Genomic DNA, 20,561 nt, shown 5'->3' with positions numbered 1-20,561 from the left:
GAAAAGATTCAGCCTTAATCCCATGGTGTAACCATACAGCTTCCCTTTGTTTCAAATGGCTTCGTCGCTGGAATGTCTATTGCCAAGAGGTGGAAATCCATTTGAATTACGTTGGAACAACTGCTGGGATAAAACTTGGCAAAGAATAAAACTTAAGCTTAATTAAAGTTATTGAAAGCGTTAAGACTAATCTAGGCTACTTTCTTGGATATCTGCTATGGACTGGCGTGTACCAGGGGGGGGGGGGTATGCAGGCCAAAAATAGGGGACCAATAATTTCTCTTGACTTACATCAGATGGTACAACTCTAGTTTAGCTGCTTTTTGCTATCATGGAAAGGGGTTAGGAAAATGAAACTTTCAGGAATGGGTTGACAGACAAAAGTATGTCATGGGAAGGTATTTTCAAGTACCTTCCCCCACTCCTCCCTCTAGAGGGCAGTGACATTTGATGACCTTTAAAAATCTTTATGCTATAAAAGTGAAACCTTGCAAAACAGATCTTCTGCTTAAATGATGTACAAAAAAGCTGTTTTCAGCCTCACAACTTTGCTCAATTCCAATTTATGAGGTTTCAAATATCTGCAAATACATTTCCTAAAATCAGAAAAAACACATTGATATGGGTTAAAATGTTACTAAAATAACAGGAATTGCATTTTTCAGAACTAAAATCAAAGAAAAAGAAAGGGATAACTGAAAATTAAGGTAAAATGTTTTTTTTTGTCAAAATTTCAATAGGTCAGTAACAAATACGGGCGACTCTCGAAAATGCTAAATCGACTCTTTCCGTGTAATGCATTGCTAAAAAAGGCCAGTGACGATCTGAATCAGTAGACAAAGACCTAGGAGGAACCAGTATTGGCTGGTAGGGGTGGATCTACTAGACGGGAATTAACAATTTTGAGGGGAGGTTGCGTCTTGCGTAGAGATAACATTGTTGTTCTTGAAAGTCGGCAAGGCATTAGATTATTGATCGGAGAGGCTTCTTATTTCTATTAAAAAAAATCAATAACCAGTAAGAGACCTAGAAATAAGTATACTACTACGAATGAATAAGCTAAGAGTTTTTTTCTTCTTCTTCATTTTCCCCTTCATTTTCTTACTATTAAGTGTTAATAAACGTTGTCTTTTTTTTCCTTTTTTTTTGTATTTTGCTTGTGTTTTTCAGTCTTTGTTATTTTATGCTGTATTTTGTAGACTAGATAGTGAAATACTCTGTACGGGTTTAATCACTGAATAAAATTAATTTTAAAAAACCAAGATTTTCTGAGGGAAGTAGAGCGAAATTGAAACTTAAAACGGACAAAAACGATTACTTCACAGCCTATTTAATATATATTAATATAACTAGTATAAATAAGCCAACTAATTTTGTTTCCCTATGCTTTTAGGATTATACAAAACTAGCGCTTTACTGAAAACACAAAATAATATAGGACTATGGTACAGTAAAAGAAAACAAATGAAGAACACTTTTTATAGAATCAAAATATTATCAATCCCTTTTAAGATAAAGCAACAATCCATTTTAGGATTTTCTTTATTATTTTACGTTTAATTTGGTGTCACTTCTGCAAAATAGCTCAGCCGAATAACACGCTATCGTTTTGGTTCTTAAAAGGACAGGTCACGATTAGTTTGTTTAGAAATTTGAAGTAAGGCCATATTGATAGTATTAGGACTATAGACTAGCTTTAGAATTTGCATCATAGCTTGAAATTCACTCTTGTATAGAGAGAAATATTCGAATTTCCAGAGTTCATATTATGTCTTATTTGATCTTCATTTCAAGTGATACTAAAGCATATTTCTTACAATTTAAGATTGTATATTACCCACTAGGCTATTGGTATTATAGCTGGCGAGAGAAAAATACTGCTTGATAAACCAATCCAATATTTCTGTATGCTGTTCAATTACTTCGCGGCTATTAAAAAATATTTAGTTTTACGCTTATGATTTAAGATAACTTTAATTGTATACTGAACGATACTAATGCCGAAACTGGTGTAAGACTATAAAAATATTTATAGATTCGTTTAGCATTGTTAGGATACATACTCATTTTTGACTCTTAGATCAATAATCCTGTTATTATACTTGACTTTTGTGTTTCCAGTAAAGCGCTAGTTTTGTATAATCCTAAATGCATAGGGAAACATAATTGGTTGGTTTAATTATACTAGTTATATTAATTTATATTAAATAGGCTGTGAAGTAGTAATTTTTGTCCTTTTTAAGTTTCGACTTCACTCTTTACGTCCCTCGGAAAAACTTTGTTTTTTTAAATTAATCTTTGTTCGTTTTTGATTAAAATTTAATGCAGAAACAACGCTGTCATGATCTTTTTTATTTATACCGAATAATGTATGCTCGTTTTAAGTTTTAATGTCACTTCTTAGTTTCAGTAGAAAACATTCAGAGATATGACCTATGATTCAAGTAAACATACCACTCGATGCCTATTTTTTAGGTTTCTTCCGAATATAATAATTGTTTTTACGTAAATTCAATTTTAAACCCTTATGAAGAGAAGCTGTAACCACTTTGCATCCATGTACCATCCTACCTTTTTTACTGTTTTTTTTTTTTAAATAGTTTTTCCATTTTTCCTTCCCTACTCAGCTTATTAAAAACTTGCATTTCTCCCGTAAATCAAAGAACACTATATTTCCGCTATTCGCCGAAACAGTTGATAAATAGCAGAAAACACCCCCTAGAGAATATGGAGAAAGTAGGTCACATTTAGACGTTTAGCAATTAGCACTGAAAATACTTCCTAGAATACAATATTTTTTATGCCCCATAAGGACACCGAATTTTCAACAATTCACCATTCATGTTTTGAACTAGCTCATATTCACTAATTACATAAATTGAAGAAACAATGAATTCCATGGATTCAACGACTGATTTTCAATAAAAAATGATAAGTCTGTTATTACTTTCCCCAGGTTGTGAATGGAAAATATTAATATTGATAGCTTGTTCAATTCAAATATTTGATTATATTAACTAAGGCAGCCACTGATGCCATAAAGAATTGCCCCTTCTCTCTCTGAAGAAATAAAATTTCAAACAAAATATCATTCAAAACATTGAATATAAATAGAAATCACTAATATTCTAATGAAGGGTTTGTGCAGGAGAAGCAGGCCTGCCACTCCTTGTGATTTATGACTATTTCTAGTGATTTTTTATGTTGCCCGGTGATTTTTTTCTAGCTAGTGATTTTCGTTCTGAAACTAGTGATTTTTACCTAAATCTAGTGATTTTTCACGATATACGGCGTAGATTTATGATTCTCTTTTTCGAAATCACTATAAATTTCTTTTCGCAATAAATTGTTACTTCTAAGACGAACCAAAATAATAGTTACCATTCCTAAATTTTAAAGAGTTCATAGTGAATTCTTCCAACGGACTAATCAGACTTACTAAGGGGGCTGGGAGGCGGAGTATACGGTGAAGGTCCATTGTAAATCTCCAATTAAGGGTTTTGGAGCATAATTATTACAATGGTACCGTTTTATACTTCGAAGCTTTTCAACTTCAGAAGTGGCACAAAAGGTGCCATTTTTTGTGCAATAATCAACCATTAAATATCTCTCTAAGAAGTTCTGGCAGCCGCTAGCCCTGGAAAAAAAGGGAGACAGATCGGTGCTACCCATCCAAAAAAGTCATTGTCCTTGGTGTTCAAGGTGGGGGACTGTAATTATCCTACAAAAGGTTTTCGACCATGCTGATTCCAATGGTGCATTTTTTGTTTCTATCTGACGCCATTTTCAAGGGGCTTCAGGCTCCTTTTCGAATTCGCCACAAATTTCTTTTCGCAATAAACTTTTACTTCTAAGATTAACCGAAACAATAGTTACCATTCCTGATTCAGTGTCAGATGGCGATTTTTTCTCACAAGACTTGTTTTGAAAACGCGTTTTCAACTTTTGATTACTATGGGATTTGGTTCGCTCTTTACTAGGTTGCAGCTGCCGCTGCAACCATAATCATTCATTCGTTCAAGCTAAGAGAGTTTGCCTGTCAAGTAGGCAAATTTCTAAGGCTTAGAAATCAGAAGAGGGTTTATATAGAAGCTTGGTAATACATTCCCAGAGTATATTTTTGGCCCTAGATTCACTACTGAAAGTATTATTTTCCTAACTTAGCCCCTTTCCAAAATAGCAAAAATTAGCTAAACTAGAATTTTTCCCATCAGATAATTTTATGTAAGTACTAGTGAATGTATGGACAAATTAATATGGCTAAATTTTTACAAGTCTCTGTGAAACATATTTATGTCCTGAAACTGCGCTAGTTGTATTACTCTGGGATACAAAAGGTTCACTCGCTTTCGCCGAGGGTAGAAAGAACACGGCTTTGTGTATGCCCCCTACCGGTCTAAAACCTCAAGACTTCACGATTCGGCGGCCCTTAGTTCAGATCACAGTTTATATAATTATCCAGTAAGCTTATCGCAGATCATTTCTGGTCTTCGTTCTCGGTGCGAACAAAAAGCTCCTCCCACTTCTTTCTTCACTTATGGATCAATGTGTTTGCGTCTATCAATGAGAAATGGTTACAAAGTGTATTATTCGTAATAGCGGGTTTCCACTTGTTTCCGATTGTTTCGCGTCTGACTTGTCTACCCGTGAAAAGATCTGATGCCGCTTATGTTTCTATCTGCGAAAACGTTCTCCGGAGCACTCGCACCCCGGTCCGGGTTTTATAATGGGTGAGATAGGGAATGATCATACTGGATAATTATATAAACTGTGGTTCAGATCATGATAAAGTTATGCTTTTCTCAATTAAATTAACTAGCTAAAAGATGAACATACCACTCGCGATGTGTTTTTTACGCTCAGTCTAGATATAAAGATTGCTACCCTTACTAATGCGACTCAATCTCAACCCCTAATATGGCTATAGATATAAACCTTAGGCTACATATAAAACTTTGCCGATTTTGTTGTTTTTTCTTTAAATTTGGCTGTATTTGGCATTATAAACCGACTATTGTCAAGAAATAAACACAAAAATAATACAACCCAACAAAATCAGAGAAGTTTTGTTTTTAGCTTAGGGCTATATCAAGCCCCATTAGCGGGATTAGACCGAATGAGCATTAAAAGGCGCATCAAGTGGTATGCTTTTCTTTAGCTAGCGAAATAAAGAGCGTTTAAAAGATTTTTCGAAAAGTGGTTCGGCATGTTCAGTTTATAACCTCGGGCTTACGACTAAATTTTTTTTTTTCACTTGTTCGACTTCCAAACAAAATATTTGGTTGATATTTAATTATTTCGAAGTCATTAGAAGAAAACTTGTCACCTGATTATACAGATTCAAGCTCCGTTTTTTTTTTTTTTTTTTTTTTTTTTTTTTTTTTTAAATCCGCCGAACATTTTTCTATAATAAAAGAATCGTTTTGAGGGATCCAAACTCGATGCATAGTAGGTTAGAGCACGCAGTTTTATTAATTTTTTTTCTTTTTAGACTAATATTAAAATCAGCAATTTGGAAAGGGGCATTCTCTTTCGCAGAATTTTTGAACCTAAGTTTACATGGTCATTTGCGGGGAAATTTTAGAACTAATGGAAATAGACTGAAAAACAAACGAATATATATGGCTACAGTTCTAATCGTCTGGCCGGTTAACTCGGCACATCCAAATAAACTAATTTTTATTGAAAAAAAATCGGTCAAGAGAGAGGGAGTTCTTCAAGACAATTAAAAACAGGTAAATTGAATAAAACTTAGGAAAAAAATGATTTTGTGAAAACAATATGATATTTTAGGGTTTGTCCCCAATGTTCTCTGCTTATGTCTCTGTGTTGATTGATTATTTGAGTGACTGTCTATGAAATTGCGCTCCCTAGTGCCTAAGTCGTGGTTGTCAAATCTCTATTATTCCCCTTACATTCAAATTTATGTTTAAATTTCAATAAAACATAAAGATAAGATACCATTGAATCTACCTGCTTGGAAACGGTCAAAGAATCTGAATGTAAATAGTTTTATTTTTAAACCCTCCTTTCTGCGATCATAAATTATGTCTTAAACTCCTGTTTTTTGATTCGTAGACCTAAGCACCAGGCACGTTTGCTGGGGGAGATTTTTGCATTTTTACTTCTCCTTCTAACCTAATTCAAGATTTTTCCTAAAATCTATCGAGTTTTCCAGATATTTCATATTTTTTTCGTGATTTTTTAGATCGTGCCTCCTTCCCCTTCCGAAGCAAAGCTTTTCGTATGTGCCTGCTAAGAACGACACTATACGAACAAAATGTTTTAGGTTGGAGGGGGGAGGGGGCTTCCAGATACAAGAAAAGGTGAATCGTAATGTCATTGGAATTAAAAATCATAACAATTAAAAAAAAAGTAGGCTGATTCTGTTGAAGAAACTTGACTAGGACCCTTTTTTGTCTTTTGAAGTAATTGAAAATATTGAGTCTATGAAGGAGAATTGAATAAACTCAAGGCAGCCCTCAAATGCTCTTTATGCTCTTTTTATGTAACTTCAAAAGTTTAAAAAAAAATCTTAAGAATATGAATTTGTTTTCAAAATCTTTTGATTTATTTAGGTTGTTTTTGTTCCTTTTTTTATCAAATGCAGTGGACAAAACTACTTTTCAGACAAGAAATACCGTTTTTCACTTAAAAAGATGATAAGGTCAAGTTCAGCAAATATCCATGCCAAAATCGGTGGCAAATAAAATAATATTTAAAGCTTGGGTGAAATTTATTCAGTATTTACATTTCAATTGTTTGTCAAAGAGCGTCTTGCGTAAAACTAGAGTCAATAAAAAATTGTTATCTTGTTTGCTCAAGTTTAATTTATTCTTCAGGAGTTTTTGGTCTGAAATGGACTTCACCTAATGAAAAAAAAAAAAATATTAAAGCAGCCACAGAAAACCTTGGTTATAGTATGCACCCTGAATTAATGTGACTGGTGGTGTGGTTGCATCAAAGGACAGTTATGAACTCAAAATGTTGGAAAGAGAAATACCCGATAGCCTTCAGCTAGAAATTCCGATTCCCGCAAGCATTATTAAGTGCAAACAGTTCTGCACGTGTGGCCCAAATAAGCAAAATCGTAAAAAAAAATAATTTCTTTTTTTTTAAAAAGCATGAAAATTTACGAAGTAGGTAGGCTACATTTCTCCATCTTTGATTATAATATAATTGTCTTTCTCAGAAAATTACTAGGGTTTTCTTCTTTTTCTCATATTTTTGAGTATGGAAGCTTTGTTGAAGTACATTCTAGTGTCGAGTGGATCTAATTGGAGTAAAAAAAAAATTTGTTATTATCATTGCTTTTTGTCATTTTAGTAGGCTATTCTGGATCCTATTTCTACAGAATATGCTTAAGAATATACAAAGTCAAGTGTTAATGAAATGCGTATAAATCTGAAGGGTATTGAAGCCTTTGTGGCCCAAAAAAAGATTTAACGAAAGACATTTTGCATTTTGTACAATGTTTTATATGTCCGTGTAATCCATTGTGATTAAGTTGTAATATCCTGTGCCTATATTAATATCTCGCATCTACTCCTTCGCTTGTGGGTTTGAAAATTCGGAAATTTCGCTATGGGATATGGGGGAAGGGGGCTTCAAAGAGTCTCTTTTATGTCCCACTTCAGAGAAATTCTTCTTGTCCATTCTATTGCTGTTGACTTCCTTACTTTATTTCCCTATAATTCATGTTGTTACTGAGAAGTGTTGATCTATCTCATTTGTATGAGGCAAATCTCTACTTCAACTTATCGAGTCAAGGAACTTCATTTCTCTAACACCTGTTTTTGATTTAAATATTGCTCCTATCTATGTTTTTTATATACCTAATACATTTTTTTCGTAGTTTGTCAAATATATATATATATATATATATATATATATATATATATATATATATATATATATATAGTATATATATATATATATATCAGAGGCAACGTTGTAGCGTTGCCTATAGTAAAGGCCATACGGCTCCAATGTTTTATTATTATTTATTATTTTTTTTTTCCCAGAGGCACTTCATACGGAAGGGGTCGTCGTAGAAACTTCAAAAGGGGCTCATTCGTTTGGAAATCGATAGTTCTAGTGCCCTTTTTAATATTCTAAAGTGATTGGAAGGTAACTAGCCCCCCCCCCCCCCGCCCATCATTCCCCCAAACACAACCAATCAAAATTTTGAGATAGCCATTTTGTTCAGCGTAGTTGCTTTCCAGATAGAAAATACATTTTTGAGGAGGACACCCCCCACAACCCTCAGGGCAAGAGTTTTAAGTTATGCCCTGGAGGCATATAAGGCTTTAATAAAAGGTGTTGTCGTAAAAACGTCAAAACAGGCTCATTCGATTGGAAATTCAAAGGGCTAGTGCCCTTTTTAATAGTCAAAAAGTGTTTGGAGGGCAACTAGCCCCCCCCCCTCCCCACGCCCATCATTCCCCCAAACACATCCAATCAAAATTTTGAGATAACCCATTTTGTTCAGCGTAGTTGATTTCCAGATAGAAAATATGTTTTTGAGGAGTACACTCCCCCACAACCTCAGGGCAAGGGTTTTAAGTTATGCCCTGGGGGCATATAAGGTTTTTATAGAAGGCGATGTCGTAGAAACTTCAAAAAAGGCTTATTCGATTGGGAATTCAAAGGGATAGTGCCCTTTTTAATAGTCGAAAGTGATTGGAGGGCAACTAGCCCCCCCCCCACGTCCACTATTCCCCCAAACACATCCAATCAAAATTTTGAGATAGCCATTTTGTTCAGCGTATTTGATTTCCAGATAGAAAATATGTTTTTGAGGAGTACAATCCCCCACAACCCTCAGGGCAAGGGTTTTAAGTTATGTTCTGTGGGCATATACCGTTTTTATAGAAGGCGTTGTTGTAGAAACTTCAAAAAAGGCTCATTCGATTAGAAATTCATAGGGCTAGTGCCCTTTTTAATAGTCGACAGTGATTGGAGGGCAACTAGCCCCACCCCGCCCATCATTCCCCCAAACTCATCCAATCAAAATTTTGAGATATCCATTTTTTTCAGCGTAGTTGATTCCCAGATAGAAAATATGTTTTTGAGGGAGACACTCCCCCACAACCCTTAGGGCAATGGTTTTAAGTTATGTCCTGGGGGCATATTAGGTTTTTATAGAAGGTGTTGTCGTAGAAACTTCAAGAAAGGCTCATTCGATCGGAAATTCAAAGGGCTAGTGCCCTTTTTAATAGTCGAAAGCGATTGGAGGGCAACTAGAATCCCCCCCCCCCCCTACGCCCAACATTCCCCCAAACATATCCAATCAAAATTTTGAGATAGCCATTTTGTTCAGCGTATTTCATTTTCAAATAGAAAATATGTTTTTGAGGAGGACACTCCCCCACAACCGTTAGGGCAAGGGTTTTAAGTTATACCCTGGGGGTATATAAGGTTTTTATAGAAGGCGGTGTCCTAGAAACTTCAAAAAAGCTCAGTCGATTGGAAATTCAAAGGGCTAGTCCCTTTTTAATCGTCGCAAGTGATTTGAGGACAATTAACCCCCCTCTCAAGCCCACCTTTTCCCCAAACACATCCAATCAAAATTTTGAGACAGCCATTTTATTAAACGTAGTTTTAAGTTCTGGAAATTAGGTCTTTAAGGATAACAAATCCCCCACAGCCCTCAGGGCAAGGGTTGTAAGTTATGCCCTGGGGGCATATAAGGTTTTGTATAGACAACATTGTCGTATAAACTTCAGAGAGGGCTCATTTTATTGGAAATTGAAAGTTCTAGTTCACTTTTTAAGCGTCAAAAGATATTGGAAGGTAACCAGCTCCCCCCCCCTAAACCCTTTTTTCCCAAATGTATCCAATACAAATTTTAAGATAGCTATTTTGTTAAAAATAGTTCAAAAATTTTATAACAAAAATTCCGGTGTTGACACAACCCACCAGGGCTCGGGGGCAGGCGTTATAAGTTATGCCCTGGGGGCATGTATGGGTCTTATGGAAGGGATGCTCGTTGTAACTCTAAAGAGGTATCAAATGATTGGAAATTGAAAGTTGTAGTTCACTTTTTAAGAGTCAAAAGAGATTGGAGGGAACCTAGTCCCCCGCCTCCACGCCCTTTTTTTCTCAAACCCTTCCGATAAGAACTTTGAGATATTTTATTTTTAAAATAGTTGAAAAACCATATAACGAAAACTCAGGGGTCAACACAGTCCCTCAGGGCCCGAAGGCAGGTGTTGTAAGTTATGCCCTTTGGGAGTATATGGTTATTATTGAAGGGATACTCGCAAAAAACTCAAGAGATGATCCACTTGATTGGAAATAGAAATTTCTAGTTAATTTTTTTTGAGTCAATGAATTTATGACGACATCTAGCCCCCCGCATCCTTTTCTGTCACTCTCATCCAATAAAAATTGTGAGGTAGGTATTAAGTTAAAAATTGCTCAATCTTCAGGAACCAAAAACTCTGGTGTCGTCACAACCCCCCAGGGCCCGGGGGCAGGCATTGTAAGTTATGCCCTTTGGCAAATATTGTTTGTATGAAAGGGATGCTCGTATAAACTTCAGAGAGGGCTCATTTGATTGGATATTGAGATCCAGCCCTTTTAAAGAGTCAAAAGTGATCAGAGGGCAACTGGCCCCCCAAGCCCTTTTCCCCCAAATGCATCTGATAAAAAATTTGAGGTAGCCATTTTGTTAAAAATAATTCAAAGATCATCAAAGAGAAAAATCTCTATAAAAAAAAACAAAAATTAAAAAATAAAAAAAAAAAAAAAAAAAAAAGAGACTGTGGCCAGTGGAGAGAAAAGAAAAACAACAGAAACAAAACAACGCGGATATTTCGCCTGTATACAAACAAGGCGTCTTCAGCTTTCATTCGTCAAAGATCATTTAACAAAACTCCTTTACGTATGGTCATTTCGTTAAAAATAGTTCAAAGGACGGATCAGAAAAGCTCCTGTGTCGACACAACCCCTCCCCCCCCCCAGGGCCGGGGCAGGCGTAGTAAGTATTGCTCTGGGGACATATATGGTTCTTATGGAAGGTATACTCGTATAAACTTCAGAGAGGGTTCATTTCAATGGAAATTAAAAGTTGTAGTTCATTTTCTCAGAGTGAAAAAGATCGGAGGGCAACTAGCCCATCCCGCCCTCCGCTTCTTTGGGCGTATCGGATGGATAAACCCATCCGATAAAAATTTCAGGTGACCATTTTGTTAAAAATAGTTCAACCATCAGATATTGAAACCCCAGGGTTCACACAACCTCCAAGGGCCGAGGGACAGGCGTTGTAAGTTATACTCTGGTGATTTATATGGTTTTTATAGAAGGGATACTCGTATAAACTTCAGAGAGGGTTCATTTGATTGAAAATAGAAAGTTCTAGTTCACTTTTAAAGAGTCAAAAGAGACTGAAGCTTAATCTAGTTCCCCCACGCCATTTTTCCCCAAACCCACCCGATAAAAATTTTGAGATAGCAATTTTGTTAAAAATAGTACAAACATCAGATAATAAAAAACTCCGAGGTTGACACAAACACATTTTTTCATTTTGATATTGTTACTTTGATATCAGTTTTGATATTTAGATGAATATTTGATTTTTTTTTTAAGTTTGATTTTGAAACAAGGAATTTTTAAAAACTTGAAATTTTTTGCAATCAAAAACGAAGAAAAATTAATTGAAAAAAACTTTCCGAAAAAATCATTTTTTAAAAGAAATGTAAAGGCAATTTTAAACTTAAGCTCAGCATATACAAATACCTTTTAAAATTCAAACTCAAAACGAACAGAAATTACTATTAAAGAATAAATGAAACCCAAAACAAACAGAAATTAAATAAACCATCATAGCAAAAACATACAACAAGTAATAATACAAATGAATAAATAGATCTTAAAGCGAATAATGCTTAGATGGAATATAAAAATCAAACTTAAGACGAAAAAAATACTTTTCTATTTAAATATAAATAAAACTTAAAACGAACAGAAAGTAAATAAACAATCAATGCAAACAAACATACAATATATATTAATGTAAATTACTAAGTAAATGTGAAAACGAGGGAAACTCAAATTGAATATGCAAATTAAGCTTGAAACAATAAAAAATCACCACAAACAAGAGTTTGGGTATGACCTCCTTCTCTCACTGTAAAAGTCTAAAACCTACTGCGTCATTGGCGCTTTACTGAAAACCAATTTTGTGACAAATATTTTCTTTTGTAATTATCTCTGAAAATAAACATTAAAATTATAGTAACATTTTTAACTGATGTGCTTTCAGCAATTAATATCATTATACATCAAAAATTCAGTTGAATTTATTAGCTCTTTTTAAAGTTGTTAAAGACGAATATAGTTTCCCTACGAACAAGATGTATGTTTTTGCTATGATTGTTTATTTAATTTCTGTTCGTTTTGGGTTTCATTTATTCTTTAATAGTAATTTCTGGTCGTTTTGAGTTTGAATTTTAAAAGGTATTAAAGTTTTTTTTAATTAATACATATATAATATATATATATATATATATATATATATATATATATTTGTATTTCTCTTCGATAAAGACAAAGCTGTACGAGACAGAACTTTAGAAGTGATTAAAAGCAAAAATAAAATGGAAATGTTAAAATTCGGTTAGAAAATTTAAAGTCAAAGCGAAAGAAAGTGCAAAATGCGGCGAAAATCTAATTTAACTTTAAAAAAATTCACATTCTGTTCTTAAAAATTTCACTCATTTGTCGGTAAAACGTCATATCTGGATGTCCAGAATAACGGATTCACTACCATAAAGCTACTCTCTCTGACATTAGCTCCAGAACTCTTACTTGTACACAGAATTTGCTGATAACTATCAAACATTTGGAAAAGACAATATGTTTCACATTTTTTATTTTTTTTATTATTATTGAACAAGAACAGAGGAAATGCTATATGTTGGTAAACCGAAATTTCATACATCTCGATATTCGATATGGGTAAATTGCTTGTTATTTTTGACGTCCCGCCTGTTGATTTTTGGAGAAGGTTCAACTTCAATCATGAAGTAATTCAGGCGGTGAGGTGGAAAGACGGAACCTAAAGGGAATTTATACTAATTACTAATTTATAATTCACTTTTAAACAAACTAAGCGGGGTAAATTACATTAAAAAGGGTGTGGTTTATAGTTTCGTACAGATATAGGCTAATGTTTGACTCTCTGTTCGTGTTCAACTTCATATTTGGCATCAATTCATTCTTCAAGTTCTAAACTTTGGTTTTAACTGTAGGCGATCTTGTGGGGAAAATAGGGAAATTCGGGTGCAAATTACTTTTTTATGTACACATCTGGGCTGGTCGTTTCAGGAGTATAACCTTGGGACCCTGGGGAAAGGAACGACCCCTAAATACGCCTGCATTTTCTACAAAACCAATCCTAGACTTCTCCACTATTCTGAGGAATTTGACTCTCAAATTTTTTTTCTGATGCCATTGGGAACACGAAGGCACAATTGACGTTGAAGGAGGCTCTATGTGTCCTTATCGTATCCAGTCCTCAAAAAGGGCACTGAAGTTTTGAATATGCTGAGTCAACCCTCAAGTTTCCAAGATCATCCCTTCCATATGAAGTGGCTCGGGAAGGGGAATAATAACTTGGAGACGCTTCGCTCTTTTCTTAGTTAACACTATTGCGTCGACTCTGATTGTTACGTCCTATCTGTGGAGAATTTTTAGCATGTACCCTTACTTCTTTCGTGTAAAGACAATCCAATGATTTAAACCTCATGATGCTAATCCCAAACGCAAATCCTGCGTAGGCTGTAAGGGCACGATGACTCTTGACTAAACCAAAAATATAGCACTGAAAAAATAAAATCTTCGTCGGTAGGCTGTAGGAATTATCCAGCAGCCAAATTGATAAATTGCAATTTTTGAGTTTTGAGAATTTAGTTTCAATGCGTCCAATCGACCATTGAATAATAAATTACTTATTTTTAGCAGCCAGTTCGGGCAAGTCCCCGCTAAAATGTGCATAAACACGCTCTGTATATTCAAACAAACAGGAGTAGGAAGACAAATCCATGATAATACTCCAGTACATTATCGCTATATTAAAATCAAACAATCAATGCATTTGCTTTCTTTAATATGTAGGCTATCATTTCTATTTCTCTACAGACTTCATTAATTCAGCTTGTGAACAAGTCAGTTTTATCTTTAACCAGAAGATTCTGAATCTTTTTTTATTTATAGGATCCCGCTTCCAGTAGGAGAAAGGTGGTAATTCCTTCATGTGAATAGTACTATCAAGTGTATAGAAAATTAATTACCATTTAGGCTACGTTGAAATATAGCCACAAAAAAAAAATCCAAGCCGCGCGAAATCTATAAACATCTCCCTGGATAGGACTATTTTGTGGCTTACTTAGCGTTACCCCCCTGGAAATACCCCCCCCCCCCCCCCGTGGAAAATACCCTCTAGAAAGTACCCCCTCTTCGAAAAATGTCTTTCGAAAAATGTGAAAAAAAAATCACTTTGGACTTAAAAATAAGGACTAGAACTCTCAATTTCTGATCTAATGAGCACACTCCGAAGTTTTTGTGACCATGAGGTAGAGGTGTGGACGAGGAAGGGGGAGTCCCCCTCCTAAACGGAATAGATTCTGCTCATTGTGGAGTCTAATGTTACTCTTTACTTGTAATAATGAAGCAGACCAGAAATATTCCCAGAAATCATAAGGAAGTAGATATCAATTTCACATTTTTGACGGATATTTTAAAGTTTCTTTTACACCCACCCCCCCCCCTCCCGGAAAAACCCAATGCCACTTTCAAATGGAAGCTAAACCTTCTTAAATTTTGTGGTGCTATGTTTTTTCTTCTTTTTTTCTCTTTTTTTTCAATATGAGGCCTGCTACCGCCAAAAATTGCAGAACGTCATATGTTTTTTTTTCAAAAATTTTATGATAGGCTACTTATTGTGTGTAAATTCCTCTTTTTCACTTTTCTTCGCACTTCTCAGCTAAACTCTTTTTTTAAGATTTTCTATGAGCTCGTGTTCTCCGTATATAAGGTGCAGCATGAGTAACATCCTCGGCTATTGTCAGAAGCACTCTTAGACATACATGTAAAGGCTACTTATTGAGTTTACTAAACCTTGATAATCTTTTTGTTCTTTCATAGAAAAATCTATTGCCATTTTTTATAATATGTGTGGTCTTCTTGACCTTTTTTCTTAAACAAAGCATCAGTTTATCGTTTTTGGGGTCTTTTTTATGTCAGCTTCTTGCATTTTATTTTTGTTTAAAATCTTCTATTAATTTTCTTTGCTATCAAATTATAATTCAGCATACAATATTTTGTATACGGTAGGGAAAAAATTAACATTCACACTGGCCACCTGTGCTGCACATTCGGCAAGCATAACTGAGCCCCGGAATATACTTATAGCTAAAAACAAGCCTGTGACTTTAATTTAATAATATAAAACAATTACGTGAAGAGCGATTTTTTTCTATCAACTGCCTCTCTTTCTCTATGTTTTTAAGGATGGTAGCACTATATTACTTTCTTTTGACAACCCTAATGTTCTAGTATTCAATCTACAGCCAATTCTTTTATAAAGGTTGATTGCAAATATGCATGCGTCACTTTTTTGGAACCATAACATCACTATTATATTTCTTTGTTAAATTACATAAACACATTTATAAATAAATGAGAATATTTAGAAGATACTATTTATCCTAATCGTCAGATTCCAGTTTATAAATTTTTTCGGGAGAAGGGGGGAAACTCTTATAGCCTAATTTGAATTTTCATGGTTCCAAAACCATTCTGATTTTTTTTTAAGTTTTTGACTTGAATAGTTTAGCCGCAAATCACTGAACAGGTAAATAAACACTTGAATATATATATATATATATATATATATATATATATATATATATATATATATATATATATATATATATATATAAATAAATCTATATATTTATCTATATTAGGCCACTGGTATCCTGAAAGACCCCAAAAAGGCTCAGCTTTTCGATGCCTTCGTACCGGTGAACCAGATCTGGTGCTTGAAAGGGCAGCAAGAGAATCTGGTCTGGATTTAAGTGATCTTAAAGAACATTTGCCTCAAGAAATGTCTGTCTGGGTTGATCCTGGCGAGGTAAATATTGCTCATATATCTCAACGAACCTATAAGCTGTAAAACGATTTTTTTATTTTTTTTTCAGCTTATTTAGCTATTTTACTTCCAAAAATTTATTACCGCAAGGCCTCATAATCTTTTGTTTGTTTGTGTCTTCCTTTTTTTACGGCTTTGGAATTTGTCATGAGTGCCGTGGTAGTGGCATCCTCGCATAGTGAGATAACTGTCAGATCGTTCCAAAAAAAAGAAGATAATTTAGAAAGTGTATATTGTGAAAAAGACATCGATTTCATTACAGTGCAGACATAGTAAATTTTGGTGATTATTTTTCTTCGGTTTCCCAAAATGTTTTAGCAGTAAAAATGTCAGTTGCACATCCGAAAAAAAAAAAATGCAAAACTCCTTTTTCATTAGATTTTCTTGGCTGCAGTCACATCCAAAGAGCCTGATATATCGCGAGTCCTCTGCCTAGTTTAACCACTGGTCTTTATGTATCTGCCAAAAAAAAATCGCTTGTAGAAAGGAACTGGTGGTTTTGACAGAACAACCTCCTCAGTGGTGTGGTTCCACGTGGATATGTAGTGCCGAACATAGACCATTTAAATACGTTTAGCAAGTTTAATTTTTCGTTCACTGTGATTTTAAGTATGCTCTCTCCCTTCCTTTTTCCACTCCTTTAATTTTATTTTTATACTGGACTCCGAATCTATTAAAAGAAATTGAAATAAATCTCCAAGCAAAATTATTTTCACAATGGGGATACAGCGGCGAATCCGTGATTGTGTAAGAGAAGGAGAGAGTTGTTTAGAATTTCAACTCTGTGTTTTCAGTTGACGAATCAGTTTTTTTTTTTTTTTTTTTTTTTTTTTTTTTTTTTTTTTGCATGCTCTTGGGCAGCACAGCTCTTGAGAAGACCGTCGTAAAGTCGGATTTGTATTAAAAAAAAAAGTGTAAACTTTTTAATATGAACTAAAAAAAAGTGTGAACTAAAATGATGTCAAGCGATGAGTTTCGAAAGTTTTTTTCTTATTAAAAGAAAGTTAGTTTGTATTCAGAAAACATGTAATTCTTTTCATGAAATATAGAGGCAAGTGGGTCAATTAGAGAGGGAAGGCATGTGGTATCCCTTCTGAAGTTTTCCCCCCTAAACTTGGCAAGCACGTTTTGCCCCCGCCCCCCCCCCAAAAAAAAAAAAAATCGCGTATTGACACCACTGTTTCAGGTTGTTGGCAAAATAAAGGAAACTAGTTTTTGCTGAAGCAGAAACCGAGATTCAAACTTAAAATCATACTGAAAGAACAAAATAAATAGTTGGTTGTCCTAAGAGGTTGCTCTCATCTTGTCATAGATTGTGCGTTTAACTAAAAGCACAGAAAATATATAAAATGAGCATAGAGACCATCAATCTTAAATGAGCATAGAGACCATCAATCTTGAATGTACAATTTTAAGATAGCATACGCCTTTGAAAGTTATGAATGCACAATCGTTTCTTTGGAAGTTATGAGAAGCATAGCTTTGACTCATTCTTATCTGTCTCCATCCGGATATTTCCCAACACTAAAGTAGTCTAGAAAATGCATCTAAATTATTCTTGTATTCATAATTTCTGTTGACGTGTTTTCATCATCAGAAAACAGTTCAAATATTTAATTCTTTAAATTGACATAAATCAGAGGATTTCGATTTGCTAGATTAGCAGGCCCATCCACGTACGCAGGACCTTGTCTTGGAGATCACTAGTTGATTAAGAAGAGATAAACAACTAAATCAGTTAAGAAAACTGAATATTTTATATTTAATGTCTGCTTGTTTTTTTTTCTATAATGCTGGATTTATTCAGCAATGCCAGGTAAATAGTGTATTATAAATTAGGAGCTTAGCATTTCTATTGACACACATGAATGTTCAGCTGAAACTGGGAAAGAACATCTATATTTCCCGTAGAAATTGTGTTTTTCTTTACTAATTTAATGTTTGGAAATCCTGAACTCAGTTTATGATAGGAAATTGGTAGGTAAATTCGATATTAAATAAAGAAAAAAACATTCGAATTAAGGTCACGTTTTGGAATTAGGATGGGTTTTTATGGTGAAACATAATTTTTGCCAGCTATTTCCTATATAACCTGAAAGCCCACACACAATTATTGTTTTTTCTCCCAGGGTTCATCTTTTTCCAACGTTTATCAAATGTAACCCTCTCAGCCTCCTTCTCAAATGTGGCTAAATTTTGTATTGCAAGTGCGCGGCATTCATCAAACGCTGATGGTTCTGAATCAAAAATAAAAGTGCAACATGCCTGTTATTGTGATATGTGATAAGCCAAGGGCTTAACCTATGTGGTTTCTAGTGTGAAATCCAGGCCAGATTGATCAATATGACATTACTGTTGTTTGAATATGCGTGTGTATCCTGCCCGGGGCCTCGTATTATGGTATTTTTACTTGCTCTTGAACCAGAACCGAGATTTAGGCCTGTTTCCAATTGCGTGTGGAAGTTCCGTTTTAGCAGAAGAGCAGCCAGGCACCGATTACAAATTGACGTGTCTAAAACCTAAATTGGCTTAAAATGTGCGGAGATTCATTTCTACACTTCATCGCCCAGACATCTTCTTAAAATAATAAATAGAAAAATCCAAAAATGAGGATTTCCGCACGTTCGAGAAGTGTTGCCATCTACTTTTGGGGACCATTTTTGTTTGTGATTTTGGTTTTTAGTCAATTTATTTCACAGAAAATTATAAAACAAAATTACGACACCATCGTCCCCCTGTAAGACTCCATGACCCGGTGAAACAGTGGGGATTGTATCAAGTCCACCTACTAACACTGTAGATACTCAATAGCACGAACTAGAAAAAAGAGGTGCGAAAGGGAAAACAAATTATCAGTTCGATTTCAAAGGCATAGAATTAATCAAAACCCAAAGGATTTATCAGTATTTTTTTTACACAGCTAAAGTGAGACGCACGTGATAAAACAGGAAGTGTGCTCCAGATTATGTGGCATGTAATTACGAGATTACAATCAGGTCTTACAGAGGGAGTAAGAAGAATCTGACTTTCAAACGAATTTCAGAGATAAGACGAATTATCGAAAAAATAAAGAGGAGCACATTTCAGGACGTTGTGGTGGTCCCTCTTGAGCTGGCGATCTACTATAAAAAGTAGAAATGCTTCAAGATCAAGCAGGGGTCTAGTTGCCCATGGCTCATGGGCTTGTTTCAACAGTAAGATATCTTACTTTATCATAAATCTCGGAAAGTCGACTCAAAAAATACAGAAAAGTTGACTTTCATATAATTCGGGATTAAGAGACATGTGATTCAAATTGGGCGTGAAAGGTGATTCTCGGTATTGATCCAGGGAAGTTTTTTAGAATAAAGGACTTTTAGAATTTTCAAATATGATAATCGAGCGCTAGATATTTAGAAACGTTGTCAAATTTCTCTTCCCGTGAGCCGCATCTCTTCGCAATTCTCTGCTCAAAATCTTGCTGCTACACTGTTGGCACTTGACGAAGGATGTCAATGACCGCACCATATGAGGCGAATCATCCTCGAATTTTCTGATCATGGGATTAAAATCTTGCCAGCAAACTATGCACTTTTAAAGGCTTAAATTTGTATTGTACGTTTTCAACGATGTTCGTTTTTTCTTGCATAAAAAGTGTTTGTTCTATTTTTTGGGGATTTTTTTTTTGGTCCAAATAAGACTTATTATAAACCATCGTGTCCTGTGCCGTTCCAAACATTTACATTAAACTGTGTTCAATCAGCGCTCAAGTTGGGAGGAGGGTGTCAATTAGTGTTTCAATTCTAGACATTATTTAGTAAAAATGCATATTTATATACACTATGTTTAGAATATCCCACACTTCAGAAGAGGTCCTGACCCGTTCACCCTCTTCTCCTCGTGGACCTGTGTACGTCAAAGATAAGCCTTAATAGAGCACTGCAGTGGAGATACTTGATTATTGGGGGGGGGGGGGTTACGGTAGAAAACTATACTTCACCCCTTTTAAGGGAATTTTCTCTTTTGGAACATATTTTTCTCTTTTCCCTGTTTTTGAGTATTTTCTAGTTTTAGATCATTTATTCATTTAAAAAGCTATTAAAATATAGGCTGCAAAACAAAAAAGGGCTCAAATAATTAACCCTAGAAACAAAGCTCGTATGGAGTAGGGAGGTTACACAATCTGCAATTGTTTATAAACTATTTCATTATCATTATTCATTAACGCTCTTGCTCAGCAGGGTCGCCAGCGTAGAGGGAACTGATTGACAGCGCTGTTAGTCTTCTCCAAGTAGCCCTATCCAGGGATAAGGATGGGGCCTCATTTGGGTCGATGTTTCGGTTGAAGAGGCTTTGATTTTATAACATCAGCCCATCTGGTGCGCGGCCTCCCTCGAGGACGTTTCCAGACAATCGAGGGATA

At 34.9% G+C, this 20,561-nt stretch overlaps 1 protein-coding gene across 6 annotated transcripts in view; it reads left to right on the top strand.

The window, feature by feature from the left end:
- The window catches only part of LOC148949388 (protein Tob1-like), a 183,392-nt gene that overhangs the window by 135,834 nt on the left and 26,997 nt on the right, over positions 1-20,561 (top strand). For all 6 annotated transcript variants that reach the window (XM_089093410.1, XM_089093412.1, XM_089093411.1 and 3 more), the window contains one exon: positions 15,975-16,141. In XM_089093410.1, the coding sequence (XP_088949536.1) occupies positions 15,975-16,141 (167 nt within the window). The remainder of the gene's footprint in view (positions 1-15,974; positions 16,142-20,561) is intronic.

Source organism: Artemia sp. Qi Xiang Cuo, chromosome 8 (assembly GCF_049724085.1).
Source record: "Artemia sp. Qi Xiang Cuo chromosome 8, ASM4972408v1, whole genome shotgun sequence".
NCBI classification, from domain to species: domain Eukaryota; kingdom Metazoa; phylum Arthropoda; class Branchiopoda; order Anostraca; family Artemiidae; genus Artemia; species Artemia sp. Qi Xiang Cuo.
The sequence above is the reverse complement of the archived record's forward strand: the minus strand, read 5'-3'. Positions and strand labels throughout refer to the sequence as shown.